The following is a 19199-nucleotide window of genomic DNA, read 5'->3' on the forward strand; positions in this document are numbered from 1 at the left end:
AGGGCATTTTTTTCCGCGCTACGCTCGTGTTGCATTGTTTCATTCGGCATGTTGCGCGGCGAGATGATAACGGCTAAGTGTTACAAAGCGCGCGGCGGAAACGCGCAGTGCATCAACGACACGTGCGGCAACATCAAAGAAGATAACGGGCCGCGATCGTCACGTTTCGCGTCCGGCGATAATATCGTATAATTCTCGAAATTTTTCACCGCGCCGCGGCGGAATGTGTAAAAATGTTGTAAAACTGCAGCGACCGCGCGCGGCGATGTACGCGCGCTCCGATAACGCGCTACGCGCGCGCACATCGAATTTACCAAAAATACGGTACAGATCCGACGGCTGTGAACATAGTTGAGACGAAAAAAAAAAAGAGAGAAATAAAATCGCGAAACACGCACCGCATTTGAATTTCATCCACCGGCGTATCCGGCTGCGCGAGTCGAACGATTAAATATATCACTGTGCAAAAATTGCACAGTGGAAGACGCCTGCTCCGGAAGAGGGAAAAGGAGCGAGCGAGCGAGGGAGAGAGAGAGAGAGAGAGAGAGAGAGAGAGAGAGAGAGAGAGGACGCTCGTCGAGGAGCGATCGACGTCAAGCGGACTAACTGAGGCATGGATTATGCACGAGACAGAGATAAAGGGGGGCATGCTAACAAACCCGAAAAAGCACGGGGATCCGAAAAAAATCGCGCCTACATCCGGCTAGACGCAAATATAAATCAGCGCGCCAATCGTAAATCCGCCGTTTCCGCTTTTATTTATCCGCCTTCCCTTTTTACGCGATGTATCACGTCGCGAGTTAGTAGCGCGGTCCATTATAGCGAACGCGGCGCGCGGCAATAATTTTGGTTTAATGCGCGCCGATGTGCCGGCAAGTCGGGTTACCGTGAGAGAGAGAGAGAGAGAGAGAGAAAGAAAAGGGCGCCGACTATTGTTTAATACGAATCAGCATCGCCTCCTGTATCATCCCCGAATGCGCGCGGTTGCGTTGGAAACGTCTCGCTCGTTCGCTCGCTTCAATCATCGACGGAAGCTGCCGTTGTATCTTCGTTATTATCATCACTCGAGCTTCATTTCGGTTCAGCGCTCCGACATAAATCTCGGGCGCCGAGTGTATACGCGGTTCTTTCGCTCAAATTCCATTCCGACGCATTCGGCGGTGAAACAGACGATCCCTCACTGCCGGCGTTCCGTCGGTAGGACGCGCTCGACGAATTCTCGCACGAAGGCGGCGTCGTCCGGTTAAGATCGGATGCGAGACAGATAGACGCGATCTGATTTTTCTCGAATCGACGGGAAAAAGGAACGAACGCACCGTCAGGGTGCGGGAAGCAGGAGAGCAGCTTCCGCACAATTTATTTAGCGCTCGGTAAAAATTATCGCAGCGCCTTCGTCGCGAACGAGAGCACCCTCGCGTAGGCGCGCGAGCCGGCGCCGTCGATCGTTCCGGGAAAATCAACGAACTCCTCCTCGATCCTCCCGACACAATTATCCGAAGTTCCGGTTTCCGATCCGGCTCGTCCTCGTCCCGGATATTTCGTAGGTTAAACTTTTCCGCGCGGAACAACCGCCGCCGGTGACCTCCTTCCACATTTATTGCCCGCATCGGCCCGAATCGACGGCGCACGCCGAAAGTTCGTGAAAGTTTCATTTAAATCCGAGCCTGTTCGCATAGAAGCCGTTGATCCCATCCGCGTCGACCTCGCGCACCGTCGCGCCGTCGTCGACGCCGCGCGCGCGCGTAATTTTTGCGACTCGTCGCCCGCGAAGATGACTCGCGACGCGCCCTCGAGAGCTCCGCTTCGATCGGGCATTCCGATTACCCGAATTCGCGTGTAAATTCTGATCGATTCAGCCGAGAGAAAACTTGGTCGATAATTATCTCGGCATTTCGAGCGGCAGTCGTCCGAGTTCCTCCTCGCCGAAGAGGAGCAACCGCTCGAGGATTGCAGGAACTCGCGGATTCCAGCCGCTTCCGCGACAGAGTTCGCGCAACTTTCGTTCGCTCCGCCGTTCAAACGTCGAAGAATGGATTTCTTAAAAGAAGCGACACAGTCTAAACAGCCGGGAGATAACGGAGAACAAATAGACCGAGGCGCAACGAACGGCGGTGGACGGGGCTCGCGGGAGTGCAAAATCATGGCAGGTATCGCGGCTGCGCTATATTCGCATACAATGCAGCTCGCCCGCTCCCATCCGGCGGACAATGGTCCTTTTTTCGTTTCAACGGCAGCCAGGACGAAGGGAGAGCGGCGCGACACACCGCGCGAACGGCGGCCGACGGCGTGCGCGTGTACGTGGTAACGTAAATCATACCTCGAAATAGAATCGAACGGTCGTCGTTGTTGTCGTCATTGTCGTCGTCGTTGTCGTCGTCGTTGTCGTCGTTGTCGTTGCGCCATAAACGACCGAGCGAGAATCCGACGCGGCTCTAAAATCTTATCTGCACGCGCTAGTTCTTGCCTCGCAGCGGCGCAATTACGCGCGCGGGTCGTCGATAGTAATCGGCGATGATCATTTTTATCGTCGAGCTCGCTCTCGAACGCGATGCAAACTTGAGACTCCGGATACGACAAGTAATCGGGAGAAATCCTCTCGGGAGGAGATTACGCGCGACACGATAAATTTTAATTTCGATATCGAATCGCGAGTACGATGGAAATTGTGTGTTTGCTTTCGTGTGTTTTCGATAAGTATTTATGATTATTTATCTATCGACGGAGGGGGGGGGGCGGAGGTGGTGTCCCCTTCAGAAAATATCACGAGAAACGGATCGGTTTTCAGGCAGCCGACTCTCTTGCGCGCGTGAATTCCGATCTGTGTTTAAACAAGAGAGACTTAATGGACGAGCGCGATGATCCGATAAAATCGTAATTAGCGCATGTGATGCATCGGCGATCATTGCGCACACAATTCATTTGCTAAATGAATTTGGAGTGGAAGGATTGATCGAAGCGAGAGAGATAGAGGAAGAGAGAGAGAGAGAGAGAGAGAGAGAGAGAGAGAGAGAGAGAGAGAGAGAGAGAGTGAGAAAACGTAGACGTATAGTCGGACGTTGCTCACGTTAAATACGTCGGTTTAATTACTAATTTAGAGCCGTAAACGAGGCACCGCTGCAGATGTTGCAGCGTTCGACGATCGATTCGTTTACTCGGCGTCTACGTGAATTACGGCGCGACTCTGCGGATTACCGTGCACGGGATCGCTGAAATTTTATCACCTTTACATCATTATCGGCTCTATTAACGGAGCTTGACCCTAGAGACTCCTACGGTCCACGAATGTTCCGCGCGTGCGCGTGCAAGAGAGAAATTCTCCAATTCTCATTAAGTGTCACGAGTTCCAATTAAAATAGGATTTTCAATCTCCGACGGAATATCAATTAGGTACTAATTTTCCGACGACCGAGGGGGTCCTACTTTCCCGCTCGTCTCGCTGGAGATAAAAGCCCCCCGATTTCGATTCCGCTTTAATTACATCTGTCCTGTCTACGTTGATTGCCTATTATATGCATCTAGACGAGCATCTAACAAGCTACGAAGCTACGTCGCCGCGAAGGAGCCTCTTTCTCGACACCCCCTTTTCCCCGATTCCCCAATCATCAGCGCGAGCATTCAGCTCGGCGCGTGCACTTTTTCGCGATATCTTCACGCGATTCGATAACTCGCGGCGCGAGTAATGAGTTTGCGCGAGCGTACCGGCATTTCCGCCGCCTAACTCGATTTTCGATGCAATTTCTTAGCGAATCGAATTAAAGCCGGGCATTCCGACGGGGAGAACGAATTCGCGCGAATTCGCACCCGCGATGAGGAGCGGAATTATCAAAACTCGACATAATAACAAACGCTACGGAGAACTGACGTTCCATTTAATGCGCCGGAATACTTCCCGAGCGCTGTTTTACGACGCGTCGAAGAAAGAGGGAGACATCTGCGAAAACGAGCTGCGCGCAGAGAGTATTTTTAGAATATCTACTTAGAATATCTACAGACTCTCGTAAGTCGATAAATTTTTTAATCCCACGTATTCTCGGTGCTCTCGCCCGACGCGTCGGAAGAGAAAGAGAGAAGAGAAGGGAGAAAGGTTGGGATCCTATTTTAGGGTCGATAAAAATATATAAATCTTTATCCCCCCGCGATAAAAGTCCGGCGGCACGAGATAAATCGTACGTTCTAACGTTAATAAGGACACGCTTCGCTTTCGATCGTTAATACGACCGAGTAAGCCGAGTGCTTTATAAGAGATTTCCATAATTCGACGAATGAATAAAGTGCTACCCTCCGACGACGACTTCTCGAACGTAACAGGTCTCGGGGAGCGATTTCCCGGGGAATTCTCGCGGCAAGAAAGAGATACTCATTCCGGATGCTCCTCCGCTGGCGCGATATCCTCACTTAATCCGATCTTTTAACCACCCCCTCCGTTTTGCACGGTGACGCCGAGCTTGCCGTACTTGTATATCGGCCCCGCGCTCGCCTGCCAATCTGCTCGCAATCTCACGGGCACATCCGTCGGGAACTCACACGAATTCCGAAGCCCCTCGATTTCGTTGCGTTCGCTCGAGTTTATCGAGCGGACCGAGTATCCCGGAGTATCCGTGTACGCGAACGAGAGCGAGCGCGTCCGCGCGTCCGTTTCCGTGGTCGCTCGAGCTGCAAAAATTTTATGTGGAAACTGCGGAAACTACTCGCGAGACACGATATTCTGGCCCCGTGTAATAGCCCCCCCCCTCTCCCCCGCCGTCACCGACGACGACGACGACGAGATGAACTCCTCGGCTCCGTGGGCGAGGAACGGACGTGCGCTATGCGGGCCGCGCTTCATTTCCAGCGCGAGCTACTTTCCCGTCACGCGTGTTTTTCCGGTTGTCGCATTAGCACCTATCTCCGTCACTCCGCTTCGCTCTTACTCTTTCTCACTTTGTCCGTCTTCTGCTGCGAAAGTTCGGAATGATGTCGTTCATATGAAAGTCCCGAAGGACCGAGACCGCTTCTAGGATGAGAAATTAAAAATCGCGTGTGTACACACACATTCGAGTCGAGGTGAATCTGCATTAATTTTCAGCAACGCTAAATGCAATATAATTAATGGCAGAAACGAATCACTGAAACACTTGAGAAATTGCCTCGGACCTTCTCCCCCGCACAGATTTCTTCCTTCTTCAGATCGTTACGCTTCGCATCGCGATCTTAGAGCGCTTTAAACTACTCCGCAGTTTTTGTAAAAAGTCACGCGATTCTGAGAGCTTATCTTTTGCCGTATCTCAATCGGTCCTTTAAACCGTAGGTAGGGCATAAAGGAAAGAAGACCTCGCAATCCTTATCGGGGTGAAGGCTGACACGCGGTTCTAATTAACTTCGTGCCGGGTTCTTCCCGGGTTTAATCCCGCGGAAAACCGGGTCTTCCGTGTGCACCGGCCAGAGAAAACATCAAGATTCTGCATCTTTCGTTCAATTCCATGAAACCGTTCCCGGGCAAATTGAAAGGATCCCCCCTGTAAGAGCGAGGGCGCGAGCTGAAGATGTAGATTTAATTTTACGTCGTTGTCGTCGCGATGAATTTTCCTCGTCAGCAAAATGCACGGCGGGAAAGCGATCGGACGAGCCCAAGCCGCAACGCGAGATTTCTCCACAACGAGGTGGGCTCTCGCGTTACCTTTCGCAAATGACAAAGAAAAAAGAGAGAGAGAGAGAGAGAGAGAGAGACAATTTATAGGACGAGAGCAATTAATAAATGACACTGTCGCCGACAATATAATCCTTTATTCCGCAGAATTTGAAGGGAAAAGAAACGAGGACGTGATTAATTATGAAGAAGCAAATTAGTATCGGGAGAAACGACGAACCACTAATTAAACGTAGCTTATTCCAATTAATTATCGCCAAGGCGGTTAATTAGTGAAAATCTTTTCGGCGTGCAATGTGAGTTTTGCAATTGGAACTCTCGTAAAAACATGTGAGGGGACTAGAAGACAAGCAAAGAGAGACAAATAGAGAGAGAGAGAGAGAGAGAGAGAGAGAGAGAGAGTGAGAAAAAATATTCATATCAATAATGGAGCGCTTTCTCTCTTTCTTTCTCGGCGCTCTATTCTCGCGCGTTTCAGCAACGGCCCCGTCGAAATTCGTCGAAATTACAATAATAAAGGGAAGGCATAATTATATCGTAACGTGAGTAATTCTCGTTTTTCGTTTCTCGTTACGGCGCAGCCACACAACGATTATTTGGTAGTCCGCGGTTGCGAAATCATTATCTCAGTTTCGTCGACGGGAACCGCGCCCCGTTGGCGTTTCAGTTGATTTCCGCTATGTTCCCGCGGCAAATTACGATGGATATTTTGCAGTCGCGTATAATCACCGTACAGACGAATGCACGTGCACGTGACTGATGGAAGACTACTCGTGGAGATTGATACCGATCGCGCGACCTCCATACTATGAACCGTAAAGATGACTTCGTGACGCTCGCTTTTCCGTTTTCGCTGCGCAAGCGAACGCTGTACACTCGCTTATGCGGACTAATGCTAACGATACTTTATTGTTTTCACTAAAAACGTAGATTAATCGTAGGTGAAATTGGATCGCGGCAAAAATCGCAGAGAGGAAAGTCATGTCGCGCGATAATAAGCCTCTCAACGTACGACTCGCTTTAGCTCTTCTCTCTTTCTCTCCATCCCCTTTTTCTCTCGCTCTCTCTCTCTCTCTCTCTCTCTCTCTCTCTCTCTCTCTCTCTCTCTCGCTCTCTCTCTGTATTTTAACGGCAGCGTCAGCAATCGCGCAACTGCGACTAGATCGCACGTCATCGCACGAGTCGTAGCCGTAATGCGGAAACCAAGCGAAAAGTAATTACAACGCGGCCGCGGAGCGGTCGCAGACGTTCGTCGCGACTTCAATACTCGATTTGTCGGCCGTCGCTTTAGCGCGGCGTGTTCTTTTCGAACTGCCACGGGGCAGCTGGATAATTAGCGCCGCGCGTTGGGCGCTGGTCGTCGTCGCGAGCCGACGACAGCGGTCAGCTGAGAGATCGGACAAAAGTAATCTATCGGAGCACTTGCAAGCGGAACCTCGGAGAACGTCAGACGCCGATTTGTTTCCAATTTTTTATAGTTATTTTTCATGTCAAAATATGAAGAAATCTGTTATCATTTTTAGCTGAAATTAATTTTTTCAATTTTTTCGAAATCTTTCAAGTTTTGCGCTGGTACACTATTTTCTACATATTTAAAACAATATTTCTTAAAAATATATATACCTGATTTGTTGAAACTTGCACACACGTGTCGCCGATTATGAATCAGAACCATTTTGTAAAATTCAAAATGGAGGATCTAATATGGCTGACGTCATTGTTGAAAAGGTGTTCAGTTTTATGCTACATTCGACGTTGCGTAATTTTTTCGGCTCACTATTCAGCGGACAAGCTCATTTTAACGTCAAAATCCGGCAAAAAGCGAACAAGAAATGAACAAAAACAGAATGAACAAGAAACTTCAGAAATTTCGAAAAAATTGAGAAAATTAATTTAAGCTAAAAATGATAACAGATTTCTTTATATTTCGATATTAAAAATAACTATAAAAAACTGGAAACAAATCGGCGTCTGACGTTCCCCGAGATTTACCTGTTAGTCGCCGCGGCGGCTAAGTCACCTCGCAGAGTCCGCGGCATCTATCATCGCGCAGCGCGAACAATCACAGATCAGGACTCGCTTTCACGATTAAAACGGGTCGTTAAGACTGAAAGTAAGACGAATCGCCAGGCCGTGATGGATGACGAGTATAGGTGGCCGTTCGGAGGAGAAGCCTGCGATTTAATTGTCGGCCGCGCGAGCTTCCCTGCCCTGCAGCTTGTTACTCGAAAATGATGTCGCCGGGTCGACACTCGTCGAGTCGATTGTACCTCCCGGTGACTTTGTTTCCGCATCGCATTGTGCGCTACGCGTGTGCCGCTCTTGTATAATCAGATTGTTACGAGAGACTTCGCGCCGACGAATCTGATATCTCAACGTTATGTTGCGTAAAATGCTGGCACGTGGAATATTAATATCACGCTTGCGTGGTTGTTTGTTGCTTCCCGTAAGAATGCTGAAGATTCAGAGAAAAATATCAAGCGACGTTTATAATGTTTAACAGTCGCGAAAGACAATGGGACACATTTTTTATTCGAGAAATTACGCCGAGTTGTTTCTCCTTCTTGGAATTGTGACAATAAGAAGTAAGCGAAGAGTTCAGAAGACGAGTGTCGGGCAGCACGGTTGCAAGCATTACTCAGAAATGTAAGAAAAATGTTGACGTATATATATATATATATATATATATATATAAACAAGTGAAAAAATAAAATAATAAATAACAGATGAAATAACTGTAGAAATGACGATAATGAAAAGAAAAGAAATAATAAGTGGCACGTAAATGAAAACAGGTAAATCGGGCAGTCTCTCATAATCCAAGCTTCAACGGCTGAGTATTAATGCGTACGGTCAACAGCGTTAATTTATTGTTATTAATTAGCCGGCAGCTCTGGTATTGTACTCACTTATATTTTTGTCCCTGTACTGCGGCCGCGCGTCGCCTATGAAACAGACGAGCAGCATCCACACCGCGAGCCAGCACGTTTCCATCTCGAGCTGAAATAAGAAGCGACGCTCTCTGTGGATGGATTTAATTAAGAATTCAGCGAGGGGTGCGCTGCACTTCGCAGTTTCTTTACGACCGCGATGTTACTACGCGATGTTACTACGCGATGTTTTCGAACTCTCGAGCGAAGTTCGTTACGACGGAGGCACTTTGACGTGGCACTCAGCCGGGCCGCTCTGAGATATTGCTGCCGATCGAATTGAATTAATGCGCGGGATCAATGCCCGACATTACAATTTGATATCGCGCGCTTCTCGCGATTCTGAAAAGTACAAGAAATCTTTGACGCAGAGAGAAAGCGAGAGACACAGAAAGAAAGAGAGAGAGAGAGAGAGAGAGAGAACGGCTTCCATCGAAATCTCAGGGAAACGTCCGCTTTAAATTTCAATTAAGACGGGACAAAACATTCATGGGCGGGGGAGGGGGAGGGCGAGGGGGAGTGCGCCTCCTCCCCTTCCCCTCTGGGATCGATGTAAATTCTGGCCGCTTTTGCTCGCTCGAAAGGAGCCGGTCGTCGTCGTCGTCGTTTCCTCGCGGAAACTCATCGTTTTCCCTCTCTGCATCTCTCCCCCTCTCTCACTCTCTCGCGGCTCGTTCCATTACCTTACTTGTTGGAGGTGGGAGTGGAGGACGGGTGAGAGGTAGTTGCCGTGCGCGGCAAAGAGCGCGCGCGAGCGTCTTAATTTATGAAAGTTTTGAATTTACGTCGCGCGCGCGGAGAGCATCTCGCGGCTTCTCCGAGAGTGCAGCCTCGGCGAGGTAAAAACACCGGGGCGAAACGTCACGACTCGATCGCGAGCTTCTCGGCGATTTTGCCCAGGGAGGATCCCTGATTCCTGCGCACCAGTACCTCGTACACGCTTCTAATCGTCGCCGCGAGCAAATTGCAGCGTGCGTTACGTTAGCGATGTGTGCGTGCACAGTTCGACGCGGGAGGAGCAGCGCCTCCCGACGACTGCGTTCGCACATTTACACAGGGTGCGAAATTTCAAACGTAACGAGTAAAAAATGTCGAAAACTATGAAAGATATTAGAAAAAAGCTAAAACACGTTTACCATGATTCCGAAGGAGAGAGAGAATGGCATTATCAGTTTTTTTATTTGGAGAGCATTTTCAAGGTCAGTTGAAGGTCAACTTAATTTTTTTAAATAGAAAGCCCAATTTTTTATTACATCTTCTTCTTCTACCAATTAATTTTAACAACTTTTGTCTGAAACATTTTTCTGTTTGCCTAATATCTTCTGAGATATTTAAGGAAAACTTGGTAACTTCTTCGACATTCAACTTACGATATCTCGCTAATTATTCGTCGGAAGAGAAAATAGTATTAGGCTTTTTTACTTTACTTACTATCAAGCCCTAACTTTTGTTAATTTAATAATTTTGAAATTTCCAAAGGTCGATAAGTTTATATAACTGTGCCGAATCGTCGATCCAGCTCGTAATCGCCGGAGGAATAATGCTCCTTCTTAACCGTCGAAATCGTCGAGAGACGATCCTTTGTGGTAATCGCTCGGATAATCGAAAAGCGCGGAACGCAGATAGCTAGAGAGAAAGAAAGAGAGAAAGATATATACATATAAGATATGTACATATGAAAGAGAGAGAGAAAGAGGAGAGGGAGGGAGGGAGGAAGGACACCGCCGAGCGCGCTTGAATATTTCCGGATTTCTCCGGGTATGCGCGCGAGCGCTCTCTTTACTATATCTCTCTGTGTCTCTTTTTCTCTCTCTCTCTCTCTCTCTCTCTCTCTCTCTCGCGGAGACGTAATGAAATATTTCTTTGAGGATTTCGACCGTGCGCGTGAATATTTCGTTCGACGGGCGTTTTCGCGAGGCTCTTTATGTCAGTTCCCGCGAACATTATTCGCGCCGGTCGTGCCAGACGCGGAAAAATTTCGCGAGACGACGACGGTTTCGGCGGTTTTATCCGCAAAATTAATGGGATTTCGTTTGTCACGACGTGACCGTCGGCCGCTCGCGCGTTCGCGCTTTATCGTCGCAATTCGAAAGAGTACTTCGCTGGCCAAACGTTCTCGTCTCGTTTCGTGAGACGTAATGTCGCGGAGTGTCATGCCGCCGATCGTTCCCACCTGACTGAAATCGCCCGGCAAATTGCTAGCGCGAGGATCATAAAAAGTACCGGCCGACGTTAAAACGGCCGCGTCGAGTTTATCGTCGAATTTGTTTATGCATTTGGTCTCGCTGAGTTTTACGCGACGTAGTGGATATTCGAACAGTCGCATTCCGCCGCGAATTGCGAGAGATCGAATGACATTTGTTGACATTCGCTTCGCCATATAGAAAAAAGTCGAGTATTGTTTTCGCTCCATCATCAGTTGAGTGAAAAATTCACCAAACAAACTCGGAGCTGAACGAGAAGTGTGAAGTTTACGATTGAAAAATGCTGAGATTAGGTTTAGCGAAAAGTATTCTCCTCCCCCGCAAGAAATCATCCCCTAGCAACATCCTTGCGCGGTTGTCACTGGCTAAGAGCTAATTCTCGGCGATTGAATGTTTGAAAGACTCGATGACAAATTTTGTTTAATTCCTTATTGTATTAATTCTTGTAACTGTAACTTTTCGTCGACTGTGTGTACCTTCTACGCTCTAAATTGTGTAAAATTCGAATATCGATGACAGCCATCTTCTTCAGACCATAATCATACTTATCTGATATACACACAGACAGAGGGGAAAAGAGAAGGGGAGAGAGAGAGAGAAAGAGAGAGAGAGGGCGCAAACGTGCCCGAGTGAGTGGCAAACAACGTTGACGCAGCGTATCAAATATACGAGTTGGCAAAGTAGTCCGAGATGCTCTTAGCGCGGCTTAGGCGCCCCCTAAGAGGATGTATCTTAGCAGTTGTTGAGTATACTCCCTTACTCGCTAACGGCATATTGGATGGCCAACGAGAGCGCCATCGTATAATTAATGAAAGTAATTCCCGGGGACCATGCGAGAGCGGAGGAAGCGTGAATTCTCATCGCGGCAAAAATCGATCAAACGAGTGTGCACTCACGATCGAACGCGAGCCAACCACGACTGCGGTCCCGAGGGACTCCGTCTCCCCCCCCCCCCTCCCGCCGTGAACATTGCCCTCAACGACTACAGAACATGATTAAACCTCGCTCCTACGCTGAGCAACCACGGTAACAACAACAACAATAACAACACAAGCAACAACATCAACAGCAATGATCGATCGGCAAAACGCGAGGGGCAACTTCGACGAGCAACCGACCGAAAATCGCAGCCGCCCTCTTCCAGATACCCCGGTCGGCTTACCACGTTCATTTCGCGGAAGAACCGTGTCCAGCGAAGGACAGACATTTCCTCCCCCCGCCTCGGCCTGCTACATATCTCTTCCGGAGGCTTATCCATCGGAGGCGGCCGTTCCCGGGGAAATCCCTAGACGGCCGGCGTAAAAGTTCCTATTCTGGTCGAAAGGGAAACATCGTCTGCTGCTGGGAGTGCAGGTCCTCTCGACCAGGATCATCCCGAGAGCCGAGAGAGTACACCGACACATGCGACCCCCCCGAGTCACACACACATACATGTGCCATGCACACGCACACACGCGGCCGCGCACTCGACGACGGAGTGATACTAGCGCGAGGTGGCAGGCCGCCTTCGAGAAGCCTTCGAGCCTTCATCGATCACTATATAGCTAGCCCGGGGTCAACCTCCACGTATCTCGTTTCATGGTTAGCCGGCTCGAAAATATTCCCTATCCCTTTTCATCAGAGCAGGAAAGGGCGACTTTAGTGCGACCGTCGGCAAGCAAAATTTAGTGCCCGCCCGGGGGTAAATAAAACGTATTCGGGTCGTCGGACCCTCGAGTTCGTGAATCCCCGGATTCACCGAGTCCCGGGATTACCAGCCCGACGAGATGTGACGTACGTGAGAGTCACTTTTGCCAGTCGCTCCCCGGCCCGGCCCGGCCCTTGGAGTCGCGGAAGTGACGATAGTTCAATCGCCCGAGTGCAGGGGAGAGAGCGATCGTATTCCATATTTAATACGATACACGCCATTCTCCCCGATCCCGTGTCCCGTCTAGCCAATACCGAGATTACCGTCAGCGAAATCACGAGCGGTCGCGTAAGCCGCGGGTACGAGTTCCTGAGCAACGTATTACGCGTCGTAAATATTGGGTTGGCAACTAAGTGATTGAGGACTTTAAATAAGAATGAAAATTCAAAATTTTTAATTTGCTTTTTAAAATTGTTTTCAATGCATGTATGCGATACATTGAGCTTCTCTGCAATATCACGTGTTGTGCTATGACGATCTGAATCGATAATGGCCTTGATATGGGTCTCATCGACTTCAACTGCCAGACGGCCAGATCGTTGAGCATTTTTCAATGAAGAATCACAATGAAGAACGAAATCTGGCAAACCAATTTTGACACCGCCTTTCTTTCAAGGCTTCATTCCCATATACGGCACATAACTTCTTGTGTGCTTGCGATGCGTTCTTGCCTTTTCGGAAATAATACAATAAAATATGTCTCAAGTGCACGTCTTGCTCTTCCATTTTTAAATTGGGATAAAAACAAAACTAAACAACTAATCGATATAATTTTTGTATTTAAATGAAAGGTAGAAGTCCAAACAATAAGAAAAAAATATAGGTTAGGTACTTTGAACACGTTAACGAAACAAAAGAGAGTGTAAAATCCATCTGTCGACAAAATCCGCAATCACTTAGTTGCCAACCCAATAATATCTCACACGAGACGCCGAATCTTGATATAATCGCGACGCAAAACTGAAGAAACGATACCGACATCACGTCGGTATAAAATTTCTCAATTCTTTTTTCCAATACACCCGAAGTCGAGATGTCATTTGTGACAATGAGAACGAAACGCGAAAGTGTACGTAAAGTGGAAAATTCCAGAGAGTTAATCTCGATCTTTGCTCGGAAATGGGAGGAAAGTCTTTAGAAAGAAGAAAAGAAGAGCAATAAAGAAGTAAATTTCTTATATACAACTCCTATACACAACTAGACGGTGTAATTCCCGGGCCGATGTTTTATTTATAACTTAAAAATGAAAGTAACCGAGGGAACGAGCTTAATCCGCAATGCCGGCTAAAAGTAGCGGAGAAACTTTGTTGCAGGAACAGGAAATTGTCGGGAAAGGGGAAAGGGTCAAAACAATCTGCGAGACATGCAAATCTTCAGTGGAAGAGAAGGGAAAGCGCGAGGGGAAGAATAGGGCAAGTGCGGGGCAAAGGGTCGAGAGGGGAATCAACGGGAATGAAAAGATTTGTGAGACGAATTTCCGCGATCGACCTTCCCATGTTCGGCCGGGTGATAATTAGGGCTCTTCGTCACCGAGATGGTAGGCCAGCCGGTGCTTCCACAAGAAAGCCCTCCGATCGAACAAACTTCCTTCGCTAAGTAGCTCTCCAGAGATTAAACTCGGTCTCCATTCAGCGCGGAGAAATGCACTTTCTTGGGGAGTCAAGGATGACCGACCGGCCGATATTTATATCCGGCCTTTCTTGCTCCGCTTAAAGAATCCGGACAGGTGTGTCACATCAACGCGCAATATTTACGAGAAAGTCTCGGAGAGCGAGAGAGAGAGAGAGAGAGAGAGAGAGAGAGAGAGAGAGAGAGAGAGAGATAATCACCGTACAACGAAAATTCTAATTAGGAGCCTAATTCCTCTGCTGAAATATTCGCGCGATGGCGCTTAATTCGCCGAAATCTCCGGGAACAACTTTGATTGCGAAATACTGTTTGATGTCGCCAGTTCGGTTCTAATTAAACTTAGAATATCGACCTTCCATGTACGAAGTCACTAGAAAGCGCTTGATACTAATTTATGCATATAGCGTCTCGAGAAGCGTTAATTATTCCGAGGTCGAGGCTGCGATGAAGACGTGAACCTCGCGAAGTTTGGTAGCGACTTTCGCTAACTTGGATAACGCCATCGCGTCCTTAATAGCTGACAACATATATAAAACAGCAACTACGAGAGAGATAAACGCGCAGAGCAGAGAGAAGTGATACGAATCGAGTGAGTGCAAAAGTTTCGATGGACTCACATGGATGGTATTCACATTCATTTTCAATTTTGCTGCAACATAAGCAGGTTGACCCAAATCAAAGCGTGCGTGTGCGACTTCTGCGCTTCGAGACTTTGCGGTGTGTTGACAAAAGTTGACAAAATTCGGGGAAAACAAGGGGCTGTGAAACTGCGAGAAAATTGTGATCATTGCCCGCATAATTTACAACGCTTGCCTGATTCGGCTTACTTAACAATGATGGGGGGGCAATGTCAACTACGATTTTGTATTAACCATCCCCCGTCCACCTCGTCAAACTATTAACGAGCGACGGACTTTAATCAAGTCTACCGCTTTTAATAAATTTACCCGCACACTCTCTCTCTCTCTCTCTCTCTCTCTCTCTCTCTCTCTTTATTACGTGAACTAAAAGTTCCGCCCTTAAAATCATGAGAGGGTGGGAAAGAGCGAGGAGGATAAAGAAAGAGAGGAGGAAAAAGTGGAACACACGCGCGGCACGAAATATCGTAGTTTTCGCGGGACAAGTCGTGAAATAAACAATTCCCTCGTCAATCGTGGGATCAGGCTCTTATTAACGACGGCAATAATCACAATAAATAGCGTGGCCGTCAGGTAAACCGGTGATATTGTAGCGGAACAAATATCCAGAGATGACTTTCCAGGGCTGCGAACGATATTAAAAGTTATTAATGACGGTCTCGGCGAGCTACGTTCCGTCGGCTATCTTCACGGAGAGGCGAGAATTAAGGAAGGTATGAACGAACGAAAGGATAAAAGCATGAAAAGATGAAAGTTCGGCTTTTTCTTTTCTCTTTCTCTCGCTCTCTCGAACGAACCAAGTTTCCTTCCTCTCCTCCTCCTCCTCCTCCTCCTCCTCCTCCTCCTGCTCTTCTCGTGCAGAGGAAGCAGTCGAACGCCCGTGCGCTTCGTTCATCGCACTCTCCGCCTCGGCTCTCGTTATTATATCACCAATGTCGTAACGTCATCCCCGAGCTCCGCTATCGTCCACTCTGTCGTTATTGCACGGCGGAAGTGTCGAGCGCAGAGTATAAATACAAACGACTGTCGGATCCGACGAGAAAGGGTGGAAAAGAGCGCAGTAACGCTCCACGTTTTTGCATCGGTAATTGTCGCGAGCGCTGAACGCGAAGTTGCTTATGCGCGACAGCATCGCTACCCTTTCAGTCCCGAACGGAAAATCGTAAAAAGAAACGTAGATGAGGGCGAGCAAAAGAAAGAGAGAGAGAGAGAGAGAGAGAGAGAGAGAGAGAGAGAGGGAGGGATACTCGGCACGTGATGAGACATTAAGATTAACTCTCTTAAAAGTGCTCAAGTTGCACAGACACCCTAACGCAGTATACGTATTATATAGTCCCGTTATGTACTCTGTAGCAGAGGCAATAAAGAAAAAGAAAAGTGGGGAACTATTTCATTGAAAGACGCGACGTTAAGAAGAAACGTTTTTCAGAGATGAGAAATCTGCGAAGAGATTTCAGAGGCAAACATGCCTGTAGCGATCTGTCTGCGGAATCACTTTCCTCCCGTGTATACCTTGCCTCGCCGCCATTAATACTTAGACAACAACTAATGTATACAATCGCGATGAAAAGATATCTCTAAATTGAAGCGAGTCTGACGGGGTCTCATTCCGATGCACGCGGACAGCCGCGCCGGCTTGGATTCACGACAGTCGTAAGAACTCGCTCGATCTCTCCTTTTTCCATTACGTTTTCTATAACGTGAAAAACGTCGAAATTACCGCAAATTCCCATTGTTAATTCCATTCTGGGATGTACATCGTATGAACAAAAATCCCCTCTCTCTCTCTCTCTCTATCAACCCTGCCGCGATTCGTCCCCAAGTCCACCGCAAATGTTACTCCGACATACACCGCAATGTTCTCTCATCGGAGATCGAGGGTCGTTGCGAAAAATTGCTTGGGGTCACTCAAAGCCCGGAATCCCCGGGGTTAAGGGTCAAATCGTAACGAACCTTCGATCATCCCCCGATCTCGCGCAGCTAGTAGAAATAAGTCTAAGAAATGAGGAGGATGGCGGTGTGGTGGGGAGGGGAGGGCGACGGGGCGCGGGAATGGAAGCGAGTAATCCGTCGTGGCACAAATGATGGCGGAATCGATCCGCGGGAGCGACACAAAGCCGCCTTACGCCCGGCCGATATCGGGACGCAGACTGGAGCTGCTCTTTTCGCGATGTTCTTGGGAAAAAGCCTTGGCAACGATACGCGCGGATATCTGCGGCCTCCCCCTCCCCGTCGCCCTAGCCCCGCCAGCCTCCTGTCTCCCTATTTACCGGCGCGAAGGGAGAAGATTTCCTTCTCCCTTGCTGGGAAAGAGAAGGCGCGGAGCGGAAGAAATAGAAAATGCGAAGCGCCGAATACAAGAGTGCCGCGCGCCACCCCTTCTAACCGTCGCCCTTCGCTACTTCTGCCCCCTCCCGCGCTAAGAAGCTCGTAGCCCTCGACATCGGCTCCGAGGGCGCTTTCGCGCGTGTGTGCTCTTCCGCCCTTCAGACCGCATCTTTCCAGACAATATTCCTTATTTGTACCAGATGCCTTCGGAACCCTCCCACGCGCCTGCCCGCCGGTGTATACTTAAGGCCGGTGAAGCGGGGTAATCGAAGGAGGATGGCGAAGAATGAGGGGCGATAGAATGGAGCGCGAGGGCGCGAGAGATAGCGGTCGGGCTAATGTGAAACGAGAGAGAGAGAGAGAGAGAGAGACGAGATGTGGGACTCGTCGATGTTGCGCGTCGATGTCGACGGCGCGGTGTGAAATAGTATTTGCGCATTGGCCATCAGCGGCTTTCGTCAAAAGTTCTGCCGGTTTTACGGCAGAAGCGAGAAGCGAGACGCGAGACTGGAAATTCGAGCGCGAGAAAGTTGAGCGGAAATGGCCTCCTCCGCGCGGAAATGATGCCGAGGCCTCGGTTACGCGATCGCGGTTACGCGAGCGGTAACCGCTGACGAGATGAAATTGCGCGCGGTATTCGCGAGCGAGAAGCGCGCGCGCGGCTGCCAGACGAGAATTATTCAGAATTAAGAGTCAAGAGTTGAAACCGCCACGAGGTATCGCGGCGCTCTGCTGCGCGGCGGCGCGCACAGAGAAACGTAAAAATTGCACTCTGAAGGTGGGCACTTTAATATCCAGCCGCTTCCGGACGGTAAGCGCTTCACGTAACGCGTAATTTTTTTTTGCCGTTTGGTTACGTCTATCTGAATACATTGTACCGGAATACAAGCGAAACCTCTCTCTCTCTCTCTCTCTCTCTCTCTCTCTCTCTCACTCTCTCTCTCCCCGGCTCTCTTCGTTTTTCGTCCTCGCAAGCGATATTTTTAGTAGCCACTCGGAAGGCGGATGGTCTCGAGTATCGAAACAAGCAATAAAGAAATACGACAAGTACCGGTCCTGCGTTTCCTTTTGTCGCGGTCGCGATGGACTATCTCTCGAAGGAAAGCGCGCTACCTACGTAGCGCCAGTTTATTTCCGGTGGAAGTGGAGGAGATATTATAGCCGAGCCGCACTGCGGAGAAGTGCACGAGTGATAAAATGGAGCACCTAGTCAGACACATCGAAGGATCCGCCGTTTTACCCCTCCTCTTCTCCTTCCTTCCTTCCTTCCTTCCTTTCTTTCTTTCTTTTTTCTTACCTTTTTTCGTACGTTATTTCGTTCCGCGCTCCATCTCGCGATCCGCCGCCCGCTCCCCCGCCCCCTTCTTTTCCATTACATCGTTCCACCGGCGCACTGGCCCCGGGTAGACATCGACGCGAATTTCAGGATGATTACGGAGGCATGTAAAATAAACGATAAAGATATCGACGGAGAAGACACGACACCGGCGATGTGAACCTTGACACGCTCGATCTCGCGAGGAGATCTCGTTAGAGCTCGCAATTTTCACGGAATTTCGCGGTAGCGGCAGCTGTGCTTACTCGGTCAATAGGAACCTCAATTGTTGCTTGAATTTTTCTCCCGGTAGATAGATTGAGTAGAGATTGATGTTCGATCGCGTGTGTATATTCCGACAACGTTTCGATTCGTGCCAGACAGCTATCCTCGATTTTATCGGGATAGATTATTAAAAAGAAAAAAAAAAAAGAAAAAGAAGAAGAAGAAGGAAGAAACACTTTCCGCGTTTCCATATTCGCGAAGAGTTGATCTCGCTACGGCCAAGCTCGCGTTTCTTGAATTCCCGACGAGGACGCAATTGCAATTTCGTCGACATCGAGATCACAACGACGCTTTGTCACGCCTAACGAGATAATTACCAACGCGACGCGGCCGTGCATTCGTTAATTAAAAATTTCAGCGCCGCCACCGGTGTCGACCGCTCTCAGCGACATAATAATTCAGCATCGCTGATGGAATAACAAATTTAACGCGGACGCGCGGAAACTGCGCTCGCTCGCGAGCGCAGGCGAGCGCAACGACGAGGCGCCGCAATTTTTCGCCCATCGCCGTCCGCCGCCGGTCTCGACGCGCGTGTCGACGCGCACGTTCCTCTCGCA

The 19199-nt window shown here is 48.9% G+C and overlaps 1 protein-coding gene across 6 annotated transcripts in view; it reads right to left on the reverse strand.

The window, feature by feature from the left end:
• LOC105185583 (low affinity immunoglobulin epsilon Fc receptor) overlaps nucleotides 1-19199 on the reverse strand; it is a 147249-nt gene that overhangs the window by 89152 nt on the left and 38898 nt on the right. For all 6 annotated transcript variants that reach the window (XM_025307323.1, XM_025307322.1, XM_025307320.1 and 3 more), the window contains one exon: nucleotides 8536-8626. In XM_025307323.1, the coding sequence (XP_025163108.1) occupies nucleotides 8536-8620 (85 nt within the window). In that variant the 5' untranslated portion in view covers nucleotides 8621-8626. The remainder of the gene's footprint in view (nucleotides 1-8535; nucleotides 8627-19199) is intronic.

The sequence above is a fragment of the Harpegnathos saltator genome, unplaced genomic scaffold (genome assembly GCF_003227715.2).
Source record: "Harpegnathos saltator strain DR-91 unplaced genomic scaffold, Hsal_v8.6 scaffold845, whole genome shotgun sequence".
NCBI classification, from domain to species: domain Eukaryota; kingdom Metazoa; phylum Arthropoda; class Insecta; order Hymenoptera; family Formicidae; genus Harpegnathos; species Harpegnathos saltator.